The sequence below is a fragment of the Lingula anatina genome, chromosome 1 (assembly GCF_051362555.1).
Source record: "Lingula anatina isolate TDL-2025a chromosome 1, LinAna3.0, whole genome shotgun sequence".
In the NCBI taxonomy this organism is placed as follows: domain Eukaryota; kingdom Metazoa; phylum Brachiopoda; class Lingulata; order Lingulida; family Lingulidae; genus Lingula; species Lingula anatina.
In genome coordinates this window covers 44,838,172-44,855,949 of record NC_141767.1, presented here as the reverse complement: position 1 = coordinate 44,855,949, position 17,778 = coordinate 44,838,172, and the positions used below count along the sequence as shown (strand labels likewise).

Sequence of the window (17,778 nt, the reverse complement as noted above, 5' to 3'; positions counted from 1 at the left end):
CTATATGATAGAGTCAATTTAGGACTTATTATTAGAAGATATTAGCCGACATTGAGGATTTATTTACTTGCTTAAGCGGTATACGTGGTCTTCGTTTTTAACAATCAAAACATTGTGTTGGTTGAGCGAATACACTGAAGCAATAACTTGTTTACAACTCAACTGACGCATTTTTGGTGAAAGTTCTAATGTGGAGATGGGGAACGTAGGCGATATGGCACAGAAGGCCAGTCTATTAATACTCGACAATTTCATGACTGAAAAGTTTCATCATTGTATAAAGTAATTATTAACTCCTCTTTTAAAATGCTAAAAATGTAGCAATTCCAAAAAATAAAGAAGAAATCATTAATACATAAAAGTCAAAGTGCACTTAAAAACACAAGATCCCTTCCTTGAATGAGGTTTATTACTAGATCTACAGTTTTCAATAATGCCAATACAACAATACACAAAATAAGAATTTGTACATTTATAATTTTAAACTCTTTGGAGATGCCTAACAACAGGCTCTTAGAGCAAACCAACAATACAATGGTTTGTTCTTTTGATACCAGGATATAAAATGGACCCAGTCAAATCTATGTTTAAGCTAACATTCTTTTCTTTTATCCAGGTTAAGAATTACAAAACAATAAAGTATATTCAAATAAAGAAAATAATTAGCAAGTAAATTCTGCAAATGACCATCTTCTCAGGTTTGTTAAAAGATCAAGTGCACCATAAAAAACAACATAAAATTTTCTTTCTCCATTATGAAGACCATGAAGAATATATCCATTACTTTTTTAATTCTTCAAAAAAACAAGAATCCATCATGTTGTTCAAAAATGCATTTTATGGACAGAGCAAATAAACATTATCTACATTGAAAATGTTTGCAAACCACTGAATGAATGCAGTGCAGTTATTCAAAACAACAGACCCTCAAACATACTACTGAATTTTTTCAGTAAAGCTCCAGTAACTACTAAATAATCAGCTGCACACTTCACTCCCTCTCTTTATCAGATTCATCCTCGTTGTTATCGACAATGGTCATCTGTCTGCTGCCTTGACTTTGAGCCCATGCCACATGGTAGGATACATTTTTGTCTGAATTACTGACAACAGTCACAATCTCATTGTTTTTTTCTTGTATCCCTGCACGGGCCTGGGCCAGGGCTTGCTGCACTGCGATGTCTTTCTGTGTTCGTTCCTCAATCACAGCCCTTGATAAATGCATCTGGGCTTCAATTTTAGCAGCATTTACAGCCTATGGAAGGAGAAGGGGGAAGTCAAACAAAATGATATGGAAAATAATTGAATTTGTCTACATCATCAAGATGTAGACAAATACTATTTTTTCTAGATATCTAATGTATAGCACATCAGAGGTTTTGCTTTGTGCGATGGAATGTTTTAACGTGTTCTACGTAATAAAACTGTTCTCTGTAAGTGTTGTGCCATTTCACAATTTTTTTACATCTATCATCATTAAAAAAGAACTAGAAATATCTATTACTATGTTATTTACCTCGATTTTTTCTTTTTCCAACTGCTGCCTTAGCTGCTGTAAAGCTGCCTCTCTGGAAGCAATAGACTGTTGCTTGGCTTGGTCGACCATCATCTTTAACTGCTGTGCCTGCTGTAACATGTTACTGGCCATCTGAAGAAGGACAGCATCACATAATTATGTGTGCATAGCACTACTGTATTTGGGCTGAGGACAGCATTAATTTACCAACTACATTTTGAGCGTACATATCTATAGTTGTAACTTTAAATTACAGGACACAGGCAATGCTAGCAAGTTTAGAGCACAAATTATGGAGACAGGCCCACTAGAAAACTAGTTTTTTTTCAGCAGAAAATGCCAAACATGCCATCAATTTGACCGCTCCCTTGTTTGAACTGATATCATTATATGTTTCCCCATCACATGTATAGTGTTTTGTAATTTAGCATGAAAGACCTTTAAGTTGCAATGAAAAGAAAGCATGCTGACAAAACACCCGTTTCACAAGCCTACTTTGTAAATTTCATCCTTTATCAGCTTTTCTCAACTAAACATTCTCTCATAAAATACTGTCTTGTTGACAATGGAGAGAAAAAGACTAAACATATCACCTCCTCAAGCTGCCACCACTGTTTCTGTTCTTGGACATCAATACCAGCTGGACTGCTACCAGATCTACCTGTCTGGGGAGATACTACCACTGCTGCAGTTGCTTCTGGTAAAAATGATAAAACTTAAACCAATACTTAAGTTTATTTATTGATTTTTTTTGTATTATTTTTTTAATGAGTTTTATCTTATTTTCTTGACTTAAAGAGCTTAAAACATCTAACAATTTTCGCCAATTTCTCATTTATAGACTTAAAACCATCATCCATGTGATCTAGCCAATGTAAAATGAAAATAATTCCTTTAAATCAACCTGTTCACTAGAGGACATTTATTCAAAGAAGCTTACCATTCACCCCTCCCACAAGCATATTTCCACTGGCATCTGTTGCTACTGGGACAAGATGGACAGTCTCTCCTTGCTCATTTGTGCTGACAACTGCTATGGAGCGTGGAGTGCTACTATTGGTTCCCGTAATGTTAACTGTATTACCTGAAATGCGGTTAAGATAGCTACTTGACAACTTTCTTTTGATGTTTTTAGTTAATTACCAGTTATTGCTAATGTTAGAAAAATCACTATCACATCAACAGATACAGTTGCAGTCAATCTGTGATCATGAAATATGGTCTGATACAGCATGACCAATTTTATAAAATTTTCTCAAGATTTTTTCATTTCCTTAGCTTTATCAAAAATAAATAAATAAAATGCATTTGCCCATCTTGAATTATTTGTCTTGAACAACTTTATATTTCTAAGGACTCCTTTAATTAATTCAAACACTGATTACTATTATTGTTCTAACTTGACTTTATTTCACCTTCTTTTGCCAAAGGAGACATGACAGAGGACACACTGGATTTAGAAGAGTTCAACCTCTGTCTTTTCTGTGCTGATTGTCCAGGAGGAGTGGTATCAATGTCTCTTCTCCGCCTTTTGTATGGGACAAATAAACGTACTGGTCCAGTCTAAACAAATAACAACTGATATATTGAGGTGGCCTCATATGGTTGACACATTAAGGGACAATATGTTATCTACTCATTTTTAAGTGAAGAGTACAAATATATTTGAACCAACATTTGAAAACAAACCCTTTTTTTTCAATTTTACAAAACTGCACTAATTACACAATTGAAATATGGAAGCATGCATAATATGTGTATCTGTTATAGATCTGACATATATGTATAAATATATATGTAACACCCATACAGGGGAAATGATTCATTCCTTTAATTATTTTCTTTGACTGCAGATTTGATTTCTGCTGCTAGAACCTACCACTGATTCATCATCACAACAAGCTGCACAGGTGCAAGAAGTAGCATGAGGTTGGAGAACATTGTCTTCAATCAAACACTGTAAAGGTCTTCCACCATAGCGAATACTTCGTTTCCAGTCTTTGCTGCTAGCACGACCACAAAGGGCTTCAAATTCATTTGGTGTATACCAGTTATCTATGTATTTAATGCACCTTCCTCTTCCACCTAAAAATAATAATTAAAAAAATCAATGAATAAAAAAAGAAAAGAAAAAAAAGTATCACATTTGTACAAAATGCCTAAAAACAATACTATATGTGACACTATTTTACAGTACTGCACACATTTCATAAAATGAAAAGGCAAGATCTTAATAACTGTGACAGAGCTAGTTACTTTATCTAGATGTAATGTCAAAAGAATTAAATGTACAAAGAGAAGTTAAAACATACCTGACCCAAACTTCGCTTTATGAAGTTCACCATTGGTGGATTTACATCTTACGGGTAAAACCTGGAAAGTGACGGTATCGTCCCACTGATACCTAAACCCCTTTGCTTTGCTGTGGGGGGTGGCAGGGGTGGGCGGGGGAAGGGGGGTAGTTGGAGTTTTTAGTCCATCTGGGACAGCAGTCAATTGATTCTGTCCTTCGTCGTGTATTACAATGTGAGTTGTTTTTATGCCAGCTTCATGAAGTTGTTCTGCTGTAAGTAAGCCATGCATGGGTGTGGCCACATAGACGGTGCCATCTGGTCCTGTGTGGCCTATCGCCGTAACGTGGACATTATTTCTAGACTCTGATGAATTCGTCTGCTCATCTCCTTCGTCGAATGCCGAATCGTCACCATTCGGGAGCTCCTCGGAAATGTCGACTTCACCCATCACGGAAACTTCTTGCCCATTATTCGATTCCATTTTCGTCGCATTTCCTATATATTTTACTTCACTGAAAACGTAAGCAATCCTACTCCTTTCTTAAGCATTAGGTAAAAAATCCAACTCAATAATTTTGAGACATTTGTGTTCCAACCTGTTCGTGTTATTTCGATTCGGCAATTTTCGTCGCCATTCGAGTTGGATTTTAGCCTCGTTTCAACCTAGCTTTGGTAGTCTCTAAAGTATTTTTGTTATTTATAATTTTATCCATAAATAAGACATTTTACTCAATTTTAACATTGATAAAACTATGAAATTAAAATTCATTTGTTTGGTGATAAAGATATTTTTACTATGTTCATAAAATATAAGTACATTGAATAGTCTTAATTTTGATCATTGAGATTATCTGTCCGTGTGTCGTATTTAGCTTAGTGCGGAAAAACGAAAATGGCCTGAAACGGGATTATGGCAGATTCATTTTTTGGGTTTGAAACTGACTTGCCTGTAAGTATAAATTCAAAGTATTAGCAAGGATCTTTCGAAAAGTGAAGCTAATTTTCACCAATGCAATTTTAAATTGAGACTCTCTTATTCGTAATTTAAAAGCTATTATATACTCTGCCACATTCCATTCATACTCAATATATTTTGTTTCCGTTGCCTTCAATGAACAGAGCTATTCTGGTGCAGTTACTAGGACCTGGATTTTTAGTCAGTACCTAGAATAATTAAAATATTAATACAGGTTGATATAGGAGCTAGTGGCTATATTTTTGTATGTGCTTTTTATTTATATTTGTGATGGAGAACATGACCAAACATATTTGCCAATTCAAGCATTTCTTTGGGTCTGACAAATTTGTCAAAAACAATATAGCTGTTTGTAATACTCATGTTACAGCTGTCCAGTTTTGATTCGATGCATCGCATTATTGTTTTTAATCTAAGCTCAAGTTTTTTTTTTTTGTGTGTGTGTGTGTGTGTGTGTATGTGTGTGTGAAAAATGTAAATGTGAACATAGCAAATAAATACCATAAAAAAATCTCTCAAACTTGATTTGTTTAGAGATCACATTTTGCTATTAACCCAGCAAAAATCAATATTTGAAAGAGTAAATTGTAAAGAAGTTGCCATTATTCATATATTTCATATCTGCTATTGATTTAGATAAATTATTTGTTTTAAATTCTGGTAGCATTGTTTGTTGATGTAATAAGTGTTGTTGTTTAGATTTAAAAATCATTTGATTTGGCAAACAACTATGTTTTAAGGCTGGTATAAGTCAAATAACTTTTGATGTTTTTTGTGTGGTGTTGGGTTCTTTTAAGTCCGTTTTTAGAATAATTCTGCCATCTGAATCGAGGGTTTCATGCATTTGGCCATAGTTTTGTATTCATAACTAAATCTGGAATTTGTTTTGGCATACTTTCATTTATTTGAATGTGAAAATGGTAATCATTTATATGCACTACAAGTATTTTCTTTTGGAGATGGACTTGTATCATAGCATCTCTTCACATTCTTGCAAGTACTTCTGATGATAAATTTGCATTAATGGACAAGCTTTTTTTGTTAATTAGACTCTGGGAGTAGGCAAGTCGGACTTCGACAATGAGTTACGTGAAGCACCGGAAGAAGAAGATGTGTATGATATGATGAATGATGAAACCTTTGGTGCAGCAGAATTTGATGGTGAGGTCAAATTTAAACATGTTGAAAGTGTTGAGAATCATATCTGTTTGTTTAAAGATAATCAGATACGTGTTTTCAAGAAGACAAAGTGGTTGTAATGTAGCCAGTGCAAAAGTATCTTTTTAGGTGTATTTGTGTATTGCAAAATATTTATTTATTCTTATTAAATTGAAATAGTAATATTTTAAGATAATTTCAGTATGTTTAACCCACTGAGGATTATTTTTCACTCAATTTGGAAATAAATAACATTTAAATCACTTATTTTGTTTACTTGCAGGAGACTGGGAAGAGCAGCATGAATTGCTGGCTGGAGAAATAGAAAAACATGACAGGACTGGCGACTCTGGATTTGATACTTCGGAAAAGAAATATGAAGGACAAGAAGTAAGCAAAACTGCCTGGGACAATCCTTCTTTTTCTGCTCTTTTTTATGTACAGACACAGATGTGTCTGTACATATTGCCATCACCTGCGTCTGTCGTCGCCGATGGCGATGGCGATGCCGATGCCGATGCCGGCGCCGTGCACTTTCCTTGTAAACACGATAAGTGGAGGGCAGTTTTACTTTTTGGCTTTATATTTACAGAGCTGATGAATATTCATAAAACGCAGGTCAAGTTCGAAAATCAGTATGATCGGGCCATTATTGTAGAAGTTATGCTGTTTTTTCACTTTTCAGCATATTTTTCACATTTCCTCAGATTCAATTCTTAGGCATGTTAACAGTCTCATTATTAAACTAATAAGATAAATAAAAGTGTTTGTTTGACATTTCCTGCATCTTTACAACATTGTTAGTTGATTTTGTAAAAAAGATGGTAAACTTGTTATCATGTATTGTGTAATAAAGTTTCAAAAATAGAAAAAAACTCATATCATTGCAGTTTGTCAGATTCAATCATTCGCTATGTTCAGAATATCAGAATGGAAGAATTTGGACATTTAACACTGCTCTGTTGATATTTTTCCCATCTCATCAATTTTCTTAGTTGATCATATAAAAATGGCAGTAAACTGTTAATTTTGTTTTATGTTAAAAATTGTTAAAAATGGAGAAAAAAAACATTTCAGAACAGTGCTGTCTTGTTTACATTTTGGCATTTTCAAGTTGTGACTTTGAAGTTCCATGGGCCTGAAGACCTTTGCTAGTCACATTTTCTGAACATCCATGATACTAATATTTTATTATTAAAAATTGATGGTCATTATGCTGTTAAACATTATGTAATATTGCATCAAAATTTGAAAAAAAACTATTTTGGGCACTGTTCCCATGATGACCATTTAAGAAAAACCATGTCAATTACTGTTCTTAAACAGTACAGTAAATATATATAGATGTGTCTGTACATATTGACATCACCTGTGTCTGTCGTCGCCGTCATCGCCGTCGCCGTGCACTTTCATTGTAAGCACGATAAGTGGAAGGCAGTTTTACTTTTGGGCTTTATATTTACAGAGCTGATGAATATTCATAAAACACAGGTCAAGTTCAAAAATCAGCATGATCGGGCCTTTATTGTAGAAGTTATGCTTTTTTTTCCCACTTTTCAGCATATATGCAACACTGTAAACACATTTCAAGAAAAACCGATAGGCTTGTTGTCATGAAACTCACAGGAGTAATTGATCTTACTAAAACGCAAGTCAAGTTCGAAATCAGCATGCAGCCTGAGTTGGAAAAGCAGTCTAATTGGCTTCTTTTTCTGGAAGTTATACATGTTCAAAGTGTGAACTTGAACTCCCATGGGCCTGAAGCCTTATGCTTGTTACACATTTTACTTACATTGGTATTACCTGTTGAGCATAATTAAAATTTGATGTTAAATTTGCAGTTTAACATAATGTACTTTTGCATCAGAATTGACATTAGCCTATTTTGTGCATAGTTATTTCCTGCTTTTTGTCTGTACATTTGACAGCTTTGCTGCCTTGTTTAACATTTACATTTGGAAATTGTGTCATAAAAATACCTTGGGCACTTTGTAAAGCATTGTTGAAAGTATGCATAGATGATCAGTAATTTGATTGGAACTCTTATAAGTGTTTTTAATTGGATTATGGCAAGTATGAAAGAAAGAGCATGGTCATAAGGGAAGGCAAACATGATCAAAGAAAGAGGTAGACAAGAAAAGTTTGCTTTTGATTTTTTAAGGAGGATATGGAACAAAGTATCAGTCACTTGGTCCTGGATGATGATGAACTGGACGACCCTGCCATAGTCAATGTGTCCAAATCCAGGCCTATTCCAATGGTAAGTGTTGGCATAGACTACACTATAAGCTATACTCAGACTAAATAGTAATAGAACAATACGTGTCTTTCTAAAGATGACTTTAGCAGCGAGTAGCGTTTAAGCTACTACTCATTCAGTTGGATATGTGTGAAGAACACTAGGTGAGAGTTGAATCAAATGATCAGTGTGCACTCTGTGCCCTGTACCAGTGAGTTGAAGGATCAGTTAGAAGACATGAAAGAAAAATTTATATTTAAGAGAGCTACAGTATATCAGTTATTAACAGATGTTTTGAATCTTATTTTCATTGGGAGAAGCAGGGGCTCTGAATTATACATGATAACAAGACCTTCATTGCTTTGTGATTTGCACATGCACTTGCATGTGTGTCTTTCTGAGCATGTACTCATGACTTTCAACTTGTTTGTTGTATTATAGAAAAAGCAAAGTTTGGAGGAGATATTTGGACCAGCTTCTCCACCAGCTTTATTGGATACAGAAGACTTAGTGAGTATGAACAAAACATGTTCAGTTGTTCTGTTTTAAAAAAATGTTTGTAGGCTAGGTAGAAATTGAGGAAAATTTACCACGTTTTAACTTTTTATTTTCACTCAAAATAGTGATGGGACAGGGGTGTGCCATTTAGAATTTACATTCACTGTAACATGTGAACAAAGTTTCCATTTTGTAAGTATAAGTTTAATATTTAAATGTATTGTGTAAATTAAAGTCTGGCAGAATGGATTATCTTCATGTTATCTTCATGTTATACTTTCTGCAGTCTGAGAACTACTGGTAATGCATGTGAAATATTTATACTATTGTTTTTAAAGCCTTACAAATGTCTTTGTAAGTATGCTGATCAAAAGGAAAATAAATAAATAGAGTAGAAAATGAGATGAATCGCAAAATTTAAATTGTTGTATAAATAAATATAAATGACATCAATACTGAGACCTGAATCAGTTCAATATTGAAAAGGATCATTCATAAGAGAGAGAGAGAGAGAGAGAGAGAGAGAGAGAGAGAGAGAGAAGTCCATTTATCTTTACAATTCATTTTTTCAATTTATTCAGTCGTTTTTCATGGTTTTTCTTGGTTTACATGAGCAGTTAAGTTGAAAAGTTGTCTCATGTAATTTACATGTGTTTCTGTTCCTTATAGGTATCACCAGGCCATCAGAATATTTGGAGCTCTCCCAGTAGAGAGGGTTTCTTTGGAAGAGTGAAACAAGACAGTGGCTTTCATGGCATGGTACAGAGAACACCTATACAGGTAAAAATGTTTTTGATGTGCCTTTTTATATTAAAAAAAAAAAACAGTTAATCTTGTTTGTTTGACAAAGAGCTTACTTAAAACAATATGACAATTTAGGTTGTGCAACTTTTGTGAGCGTTTTATTTATTTATTATTTTTTTTATTTATTTTTTACAATAATACAAAGAGCTGTGACGTCAGAGTTTAATAAGTCCAACCTTGTGTCATCTTCATTGTGTAATCTATATGACCAATGAAAGGAAACTGTTCAGAAATTAAAATAGTAACATATCTTGACAATCAATAGTGCTGTCTCAGCCAATGTTTAAAAATGTAGTCTGTTTTGTCATTTGTTATTCTGGTTGTGCTGTCTTTGTAAATATGCACTGTTTTGGCTGCTGGTACTTTAGTGAGGCTGCTGCTGGTAGGAAAAGGACACATAAGCAGTGTAGTGATTTAAAGCCTGGCATGTGTAAAACTAAGTGTAGGTGCAAATGCAGGCTTTTACGTTTAATATTTTAATGGCTTGGTTTTCTGTTCTCAACATATCATGTAGCTTTATATTAGATTTTTTTAGTTCTTGAAGTTTTATATTGGGTTAAGCGCATTCAAAAATTCAAGAACAAGTGAGTAGTACTTTTTACAGGATGTTGAAAACTAAGATTTAAATCATTTTCAGGACCCATCCATAGTGGTAGCAGGTAAGAGCTTATCCAGTAGTTTGCCTACTGCCAAGACAGCATCTCAGATAGAGCAAGACTTGAAGCAGATGTTAAGGACACCACAAGCAAAAGCCATCACTGTGGAGGAACTTGAAAGAGAAATGCAAACTGGTGTTATGTCAAATCAATATAATACTCCCAGAAGTGTGCCACCACAACAAAGGATAGCTACCCAGGCAGGTCTACAACAGGTACCACAGGTAAGAGAAGTGGGAGATATAAGCAAAACGTAAAAGTATGTTAGTGTTCTCTTCATACCAGTAGAGAAAAAGGTCATTTGTCTTCAATATGAGCTTCTTGAAAAATTAAGTATTTCTCATTCTGTTGTGTAGTGCTGATCTCAAGTGGAATAATTAGAGTGATTGTAGAGTTTTTTTTTTTTTTTTTTTTTTGTATTTACTTTTGTAGAACTTTATTGTTCTTATATTTGCCAAGATTCATTTGTTAGTCTAGTATCAACTTTTGATCATTGTCTGTTTCCCTGTCTTTCAAAACAACAGCAATAGAATATTTAGTATAACATAGAGCATGCAGTCTGTCCTTTGATAACTTTATAGAATAATTTGTTATAATAAATTTGAACATTTATCTTGTCAGATTGTTAGTACAGTTGACGTCAATGTATTTCTATCAGCTCCCAGGCTCCAGTCTTCAGCAGCTGATGTCCAGTGTGTCTGAGATGGGGCGTACTTCACCAGCACAAGTAGTACCTCAGGGTAGGATGTCACCAGCAGCAGCCTTCAATATCCAGACTCTGAGAGGGTCACCACAAGCCATGGGTAATTTTTGCCGTTTTAGCTCTATTTATGTTTTTAAAAAAGAGTGACTTTTTATTGCTGTAAATTTTATAAAGTTTGGTTTTTCTTTTTAGAAAATTGCAAATTCATCAAATTATATTACTTTTGAAACTGACTTTAATTTGATTTGCCTTTTTTTCTTAGTGAAGAAATTTGAAGTTATTATTTTTACTGTTTTCAGAAGAGAAGAGTGCATTTTGCATGTGTTGATGCTTTCTTATGCATTATACTAACATATCTAACCTGTGTGAAAAGAGTGGTATTTTAGTGCAGTTGAATATCAGTGAGCGTGAGAAAAAAAGGTTTTGCCAACTGTGAAGCATATGCTTTGGTGTTTCAGGCATGCAAACGCCTGCCAATCACAGGAGTGCTGCTCGCACCCCATCCCCGCCCTTACAGCGGGTTGTGTCACCTCATGCGGTGTCCTTTCCAATGTCCCCTTATCAAGCTCGCCTCATTTCTCCATATACAAGAGTCACAGGGTTGGGGCTGGCTGGTAAATGGAACTTTTGTTGTACTGTTCATCACTTATTTTTGTTTGATTTATTTTACTATAATTATTTTATTTATTTTTTATGATGCTATATTCACTACATCGATTGCAGGAAAAACATTTCTAAATTATGCATGTTGGTTTTATGTTATTGGTTTGATGTTTCCTTTTTTAATCAAATATACCATCAGGCCATGTATGAACATATACATTTTTGTAAATATGCATGTTTAGTAGTAGAGGTAGTAGAAGTAATAGTATGTTTAATATACAGTAGTAGAAGTAGTAGTAGTTGCAGATTCTAAAATAATCCAACTAATTTGCTTTTAACTGGCTGTAGCAAACATAACCTGCTTCTGTTGTGTATGCTTCATCTTAATTTTTGGTCATTAAACAAGATAAAATATACATTTCATGAAACTAACTATTTTTACAGCTGGTCGAATCTCACCTACTCAGATGCTGCTTGGCAATCGAATGATGAGCCCCCAGGTGGTTCTACAGGCTGGCAGGCACTCCCCACCCCCAGGTCACCCCATGATGACCAGTCCCATGTTCTCAAGGTCAGTTGGTAATGAGTGTCTTCATATACTTTTATACCTCATAGAAAAATAATATATTAGGGAGGCATGAGTTAAGAACTGTGTTATCACCTGTAATTTCAGCCTGCTGGTTAAGCAGGTACATAATATGTATATTTCTCTATGATCCCAGTCAGTAGATTGACTTCAAACTGTCTTGATTTTAAGGCTGCCTCCTACCCCCATGGCAATGAGTGACCCGTCACACCTGCATTCCAACAGAGCTAGAATGATGCATCAGGGACAGGCCAGACCCCCCATGATGAACAAGTAGATCTAACTTGCATTTTCTTAAAATATGAGTGTATTGGTTTGAGAGCACAATTTGAATCTCAGATGTGTGACTATTTTACACTGATAACAAGGAATCTATGAATCTTAAAGTTATGGTTTAAAGTAATGATTTTCTTTACTGATAAGAAAGTTTAAATTGGATATATTTAAATTTCAATATTTTTGAATAAATGATTTTAATAGAAATAATAATTATTGTCCATTTAGCCCAAATCGCAACAGACCAGCTTACCCTCTACAACAGCAGCAGCACTGGCAGCAACAACAACAACAGCAGCAACAACATCATCTGCATCAACAGCGTGGGGACTACCCGCAACAGTATAACAATTACCAGCACCGGGATAACAACCAGCAACATTGGAATAGCAACCAACAGCAGCGAGGGGATTACCGACAAAGGGATTATCACCACCAACAGCAGAGAGATCATCATAATGGTCCTGGGCAGCAGAGATGGAAAAAAAGAGATGAGTATGCTGATCTCATGACACAAAAGGAGAAAGACTGGATTATCAGGATTCAGTTGATGCAGCTGCAGACCGAGAACCCTTTCTTGGATGATTATTATTACACAGTATGTCCAGCTTGTTGTGTTGTAGTCTATTTTCACATTAAAACTGATAAAGGAAAATCCAGACAAATGATGAGTTGGTGCTGTTCATTTGTTCAAATAGTTATCAGATTTTAATGTTTTATGTAATTTGATAATCTTAGAGTTTATTATGAAAATGCATATTTTTATTGTGTGGAATAGTGGTATGTCATGGCTTTTTATTTGCAAACCCTTTTTGTCAGACATACATGATGAAAAAGATGGCTAAGGAGAGAGAAGCCCAGCAGGCTGCTCAAGCTGAAGAGGAAGAATCCAAGGAGCCAAAATTATTGCTGCCTCAGATAGCAAAAGTGGAAACAAGGACTTACAGGCCAGGTTCGTTGTGTAATCGTTCCCACAAACTTTAAGAGTGCTCAGTTTTATAACCTTCAGTGAATTTCAGTTTTGTGTTGTGAGTTGAGCCAAAGGTATTGCTCACAGCTAAGTGTGATTTGATCAACCTGGTGGACATGGTAATGAAGATAGATCGATGATTTTTGCTGAATTAGTTATTCTTACACGAATTATACTTTTTTAGTCTTGAAAAACTTTAATTTACATTTTGTTTGATGGTCCATCATTCAAATTTAAAAACAGATGGACACTGTTTGCTTTTATTTTTCATCCTTTATCTTTGTAATCAGTGAAATATTTACTTGTCCTGTCTTTGACTTCAGCCCAGTTTGAGAATGCTCTTGGTCGGCTGACATCATCCAGTGTTCACAATCCTCGTCAGATCTTGGACATTGCCAGCAGTCCCCATACCCATGCTGAGGAAGGAGAGTATAAGGGAAAAGATCTTAGAAAATACAGGGAAATTCTCATTGATGTTGAACTTGTGAGTGTTCAAGGATGGAGAAAGAATGGAGAGTCATTTGCAATATGTTAAATTCTAGACAGCAATTTATTGATGTCATAGATATATGTATAGATAAAAGATGAATTGAACAAAAATGCCCCAAGAATATTTCTGGAGACAAGTAAATAATTTGATGATTTTAAAATTATAAAAAAATATATATATATATTTTTTTTTCTTTTTGTTTTGCCAGGCATATACATTGTTACTGGACATTGAAGATATTGAAAAGAAAGTCCTTGCTCTCCCAGATGAGGCTAGGTATGCTAAATAGACTTTCAGAAGAAATATATGTATATACAGTTCTGAACATTATCATGGATGGAATTATATTTTAATTGTTTTGATAATATTTTTAGAGCTGAAGAAATTTTCAAACCAGTTTTTTTGATAAAATTGGAACTGGAGAGTTTTATATTCCAGCAAATATACACAGTCTTGGTAAAAATATTTTATGATTTTTAATTTTAGCAAACCACTTCTCCAGGAGAGGAGGTCTAAAATTGGAGAGCTGTATACTAAACTGCATGTTGATGATGATCGTTTCACCCACCTGATGATCATTAGAAAAGGCAAGAAGTTAGTAGCTAGGAGTATGACACTTTTTGATAAGGTAAGCAATACCAGCATAAGATGAAATGGTTTCTACCCATTTCCACTTGCAACAAATGAGCTTATTACAAAGAACAAGGGTTCTAAATCAAAGCCCATTGCAACTCTGTCTAGTAAAGATAATTCACTGAGATTTATCAAGTGTCAGGAAAATGTGTTAAGGTCCAAATAATAAATTGTTTGTATCAAAATAAAGTGGGTTTTGTTAATATTCTTGGTTCAAATTGAAAAACAAAACTATACAAATTAAATTTATTGAAATTGTGTAATACACACCATTTTATGATTTGTGTGTCTTAATTGAGATTGTCTTTACTTTACAGGAACAAAACCAGTCCATAGTGTCTGCTGTCATCCAACACTTAGCTCACTTGATTAAAAAGGATCAGACAGACAAGGTAAAGCTTTAACTTTTTTTCTTGGTGTATGTAGACATATTTTTGGAGGAGGTGGTATTGAAAGGGGGGAGGGTAGATTTCAATTTTTAAACTGATTTAAGACCACAGCTTATATTCTTTTTTATTAAATATATTAGGCGAAAGCCTTCTGTTCCATTATTGTCGTTATCAGTGCCTTTTTTTCCCAAATTTAGGTGTTGCACCATCTCCATGACCCAGTACACAGAACTATTAGTGCTGTGGACATGGAACTGCTGGGAAGATTTGCACAAAGTCTGTGTACAGTACAGAAATCAGGACAACAAGATAGCATAGGACTCATCTTGCAGAACAAGGTATGTGTAGAAAGATCCCTGTCTACATACAAGACAGTGATGGTATTGTTAAAGAGAAACCCACAGTAATTATTAGAATGCTTTTTTTAGGCCCATTCCCAGGAAACACCATCAGTCCATGTGGGTTGGTTCAACTCTGCTAGGACTCTTGCTGAGTGCAGTCGGCTTGACTTAATGACCCTGCCTCCTGGTGTTGAGTAGCATACAGAATATGAGTGCATAAGAAACAAGGAGGTATGTCATTCACTGGAGCTGATTGCACTCAGCAAGAGTCCCTGCAGAGTTGAATTGATCTACAAAGACCCATGGTGTCTATGGGAATGGGGTTTAGAGTGGTTCACCACCGAGTTCATTATACAGCACTTACTCATGGGTAGCTTGCTTTGGACCATGTACAGAACCTTTAATGTTCCTTTCCAATCCTGCCATGAGGACTGAAATGAAATGTCTTTTATGTGCTCACGAACAAAGCATTTTAATCCGTAGGTGATGTTGTGTTGGCCAAAAGTCAGTAATTTGCACAAGGAGCCCTGGAACAGTCTCTAACATTTCAAACAACCCTTTACAAAACTATTCATTCTCTTTCAGTTTGGAGCATCTACAGTTTACAGTATGCTGAGTAGAGCTGAGACCTTACATGAGGAGGATCCTCTGGACAGTCAGGATAATCAGCTACAAGACAAGTGGTAGGTTCAGCATATTATTACTGTAGCTTACTCTTTTCATGTATGCAAGAGTCAAGGCAATTATATTTTGCTTCCCTTTCATCTCTCCTATTTTCATTTTTCCTCCAGCTAATGTGTTATTTTTATTTTAGGTCATCATTTGTTAACAGAATAGCAGAGGTTGTTGGAAAAACAGCAGAAGGCAGTTTAGCTGTTTCCATGCAATCATTTCCAAAAGTGCCACCCCACCTAGAGAGACTGGCCAATAAGAATATCTACCTGGAAATTGAGAGCAAATTGGAAAAGTTGTGTTCAATGAAACAGACATCTTCGTGAAAGGATAACTCTAAACAGCAAATCATGTTCAGAGCAGATAATTTTCTCAGTTCCCTTGTAGTAAAGAACAGATGGGAGCTTAATATATGAATAGTATTGAAATTTACTTACAGATTTTTTTTCAAAGGATTTGATTTTTTTTAGATTTGTTTTAAAGGGAGCTGTGCTGTCTTTCTAATTAAGTTTCAAATTAATTAAAGTCTTGTTTCACATCAAGTGAGATCTGCACTGTGTTTAATTTGCATCGTTTTTGTGAAAGCTTTAAGATGTTCATTTGGTGAAACTGTTTCTTAAAACAGCTACATTTTTCAGGTCGAAAAGTTTTTGTTAATTTTTATGATGTGTTAAATTTGTAATATGCGATTTATGAAAACTGGATGATTGATACTACATCTTTGCATATATGAAGTCAACTTCAAGTCCATTTAAACGTGGTGATAAGAAGGAACATATTGGAAAAATATAGCATATTATTGACATCCAGTTGTCAAGAACAAATGACCTTTGAATGTAGTGTTTCTGCATAGGTTTGAATGATTTTACTCATGGCTTGCATTAATGATAGTGTACAGCTGGATTTGTTTTCTATGTCAGTATATTATTATTTAGATTTTTTCATTTTCTACTGAAAGCCTTAAATGCTGCTGATAATTTCTAGATGGTTTATATTATTAGCCCTGTGCAATGGCAGTAGGTCTGTGGGGCGGTATATGTTAAGCCCAGGCGACATTTGTTATGCTAGAACCAGACCCACTACTGTATGGAATGTTTTCCTTGAAAAAGGTCATTTTGTACACATTTGTAGAGCTTACTGAAAAAAGTTTATTTTTTTTAATATTAGGCAGTAATAAAAGATTCGGTGTAAATTTCCGTTTTGGGGTTATTTGTCTAGATACTTCAACGAATTAAAATTGCATATTAGGTTGATTTTCAAATCATATGACAATGAATCATGCCCATTTAATTATTTATTTCAGACACTTTTTTATTATGTACAGACACAGATGTGTCTGTACATATTGCCATCACCTGCGTCTGTCGTCGCCGTCGTCGCCGATGGCGATGCCGATGGCGATGGCGATGCCGATGCCGTGCACTTTCCTTGTAAACACGATAAGTGGAACACAGTTTTATTTTTTGCTTTTATATTTACAGAGCTGATGAATATTCATAAAACGCAGGTCAAGTTCGAAAATCAGCATGATCGGGCCATTATAGTAGAAGTTATGCTGTTTTTTCACTTTTCAGCATATATGCAACCCTGTAAACACATTTTAAGGAAAACCGTTAGGTCTGTTGTCATGAAACTCACAGGAGTAATCAATCTTACTAAAACGCAGGTCAAGTTTTAAAATCGGCATGATCGGGCCACTATTTTAGTAGTTATGCTTGTTTTCCACTTTTCAGCATATATGCAACACTGTAAACACAATATAAGAAAAACAGGCCAATTGTCATTAAACCTACAGGAGTGGTCAATCCTGCTAAAATGCAGGTTGAGTTCAAAAATCAGCATAATCGGGCCATTATTTTAGACGTTATGCTGTTTTTTTCACATTTCCTCAGATTCAGTTCTTAGGCATGTTAATAGCCTTATTATTTAACTAATTAGATACGTAAAAGTGTTTGTTTGACATTTCCTGCATCT

General features: G+C 34.9%; 2 protein-coding genes across 5 annotated transcripts; one reads left to right on the top strand and one right to left on the bottom strand.

Annotated features, from left to right (window-relative positions):
* Positions 1–391: 391 nt before the first annotated feature.
* Positions 392–4,477, bottom strand: LOC106176251 (deformed epidermal autoregulatory factor 1 homolog). Of its 3 annotated transcripts, none has more exons than XM_086999964.1 (7): positions 3,829–4,477; positions 3,396–3,601; positions 2,932–3,079; positions 2,457–2,600; positions 2,110–2,231; positions 1,517–1,648; positions 392–1,255 (listed from the first exon to the last, which is right to left on the bottom strand). In XM_086999964.1, the coding sequence occupies exons 1-7, from the start codon at positions 4,289–4,291 to the stop codon at positions 992–994; spliced, it is 1,479 nt and encodes a 492-aa protein (XP_086856090.1). In that variant the 5' UTR covers positions 4,292–4,477; the 3' UTR covers positions 392–991. The 3 variants fall into 3 exon arrangements, with proteins under 3 accessions (XP_086856090.1, XP_013414015.2, XP_013414016.2); XM_013558561.2 differs by having other exon boundaries at positions 2,110–2,213; positions 3,829–4,476; XM_013558562.2 differs by having other exon boundaries at positions 2,110–2,210; positions 3,829–4,476.
* Positions 4,478–4,619: 142 nt separating this feature from the next.
* On the top strand, positions 4,620–16,996 carry LOC106176193 (protein PAT1 homolog 1). Of its 2 annotated transcripts, XM_013558456.2 has the most exons (20): positions 4,620–4,759; positions 5,836–5,947; positions 6,228–6,334; positions 8,106–8,204; positions 8,625–8,693; positions 9,351–9,461; positions 10,123–10,365; positions 10,800–10,944; positions 11,303–11,458; positions 11,892–12,018; positions 12,205–12,306; positions 12,538–12,907; positions 13,129–13,261; positions 13,603–13,763; positions 13,978–14,045; positions 14,256–14,397; positions 14,720–14,794; positions 14,989–15,129; positions 15,718–15,815; positions 15,947–16,996. In XM_013558456.2, exons 1-20 carry the CDS (start codon positions 4,721–4,723, stop codon positions 16,128–16,130), a joined length of 2,682 nt encoding a protein of 893 aa, XP_013413910.2. In that variant the 5' UTR covers positions 4,620–4,720; the 3' UTR covers positions 16,131–16,996. The 2 variants fall into 2 exon arrangements, with proteins under 2 accessions (XP_013413910.2, XP_086856085.1); XM_086999959.1 differs by lacking the exon at positions 11,303–11,458.
* The last annotated feature ends 782 nt before the right edge of the window (positions 16,997–17,778 follow it).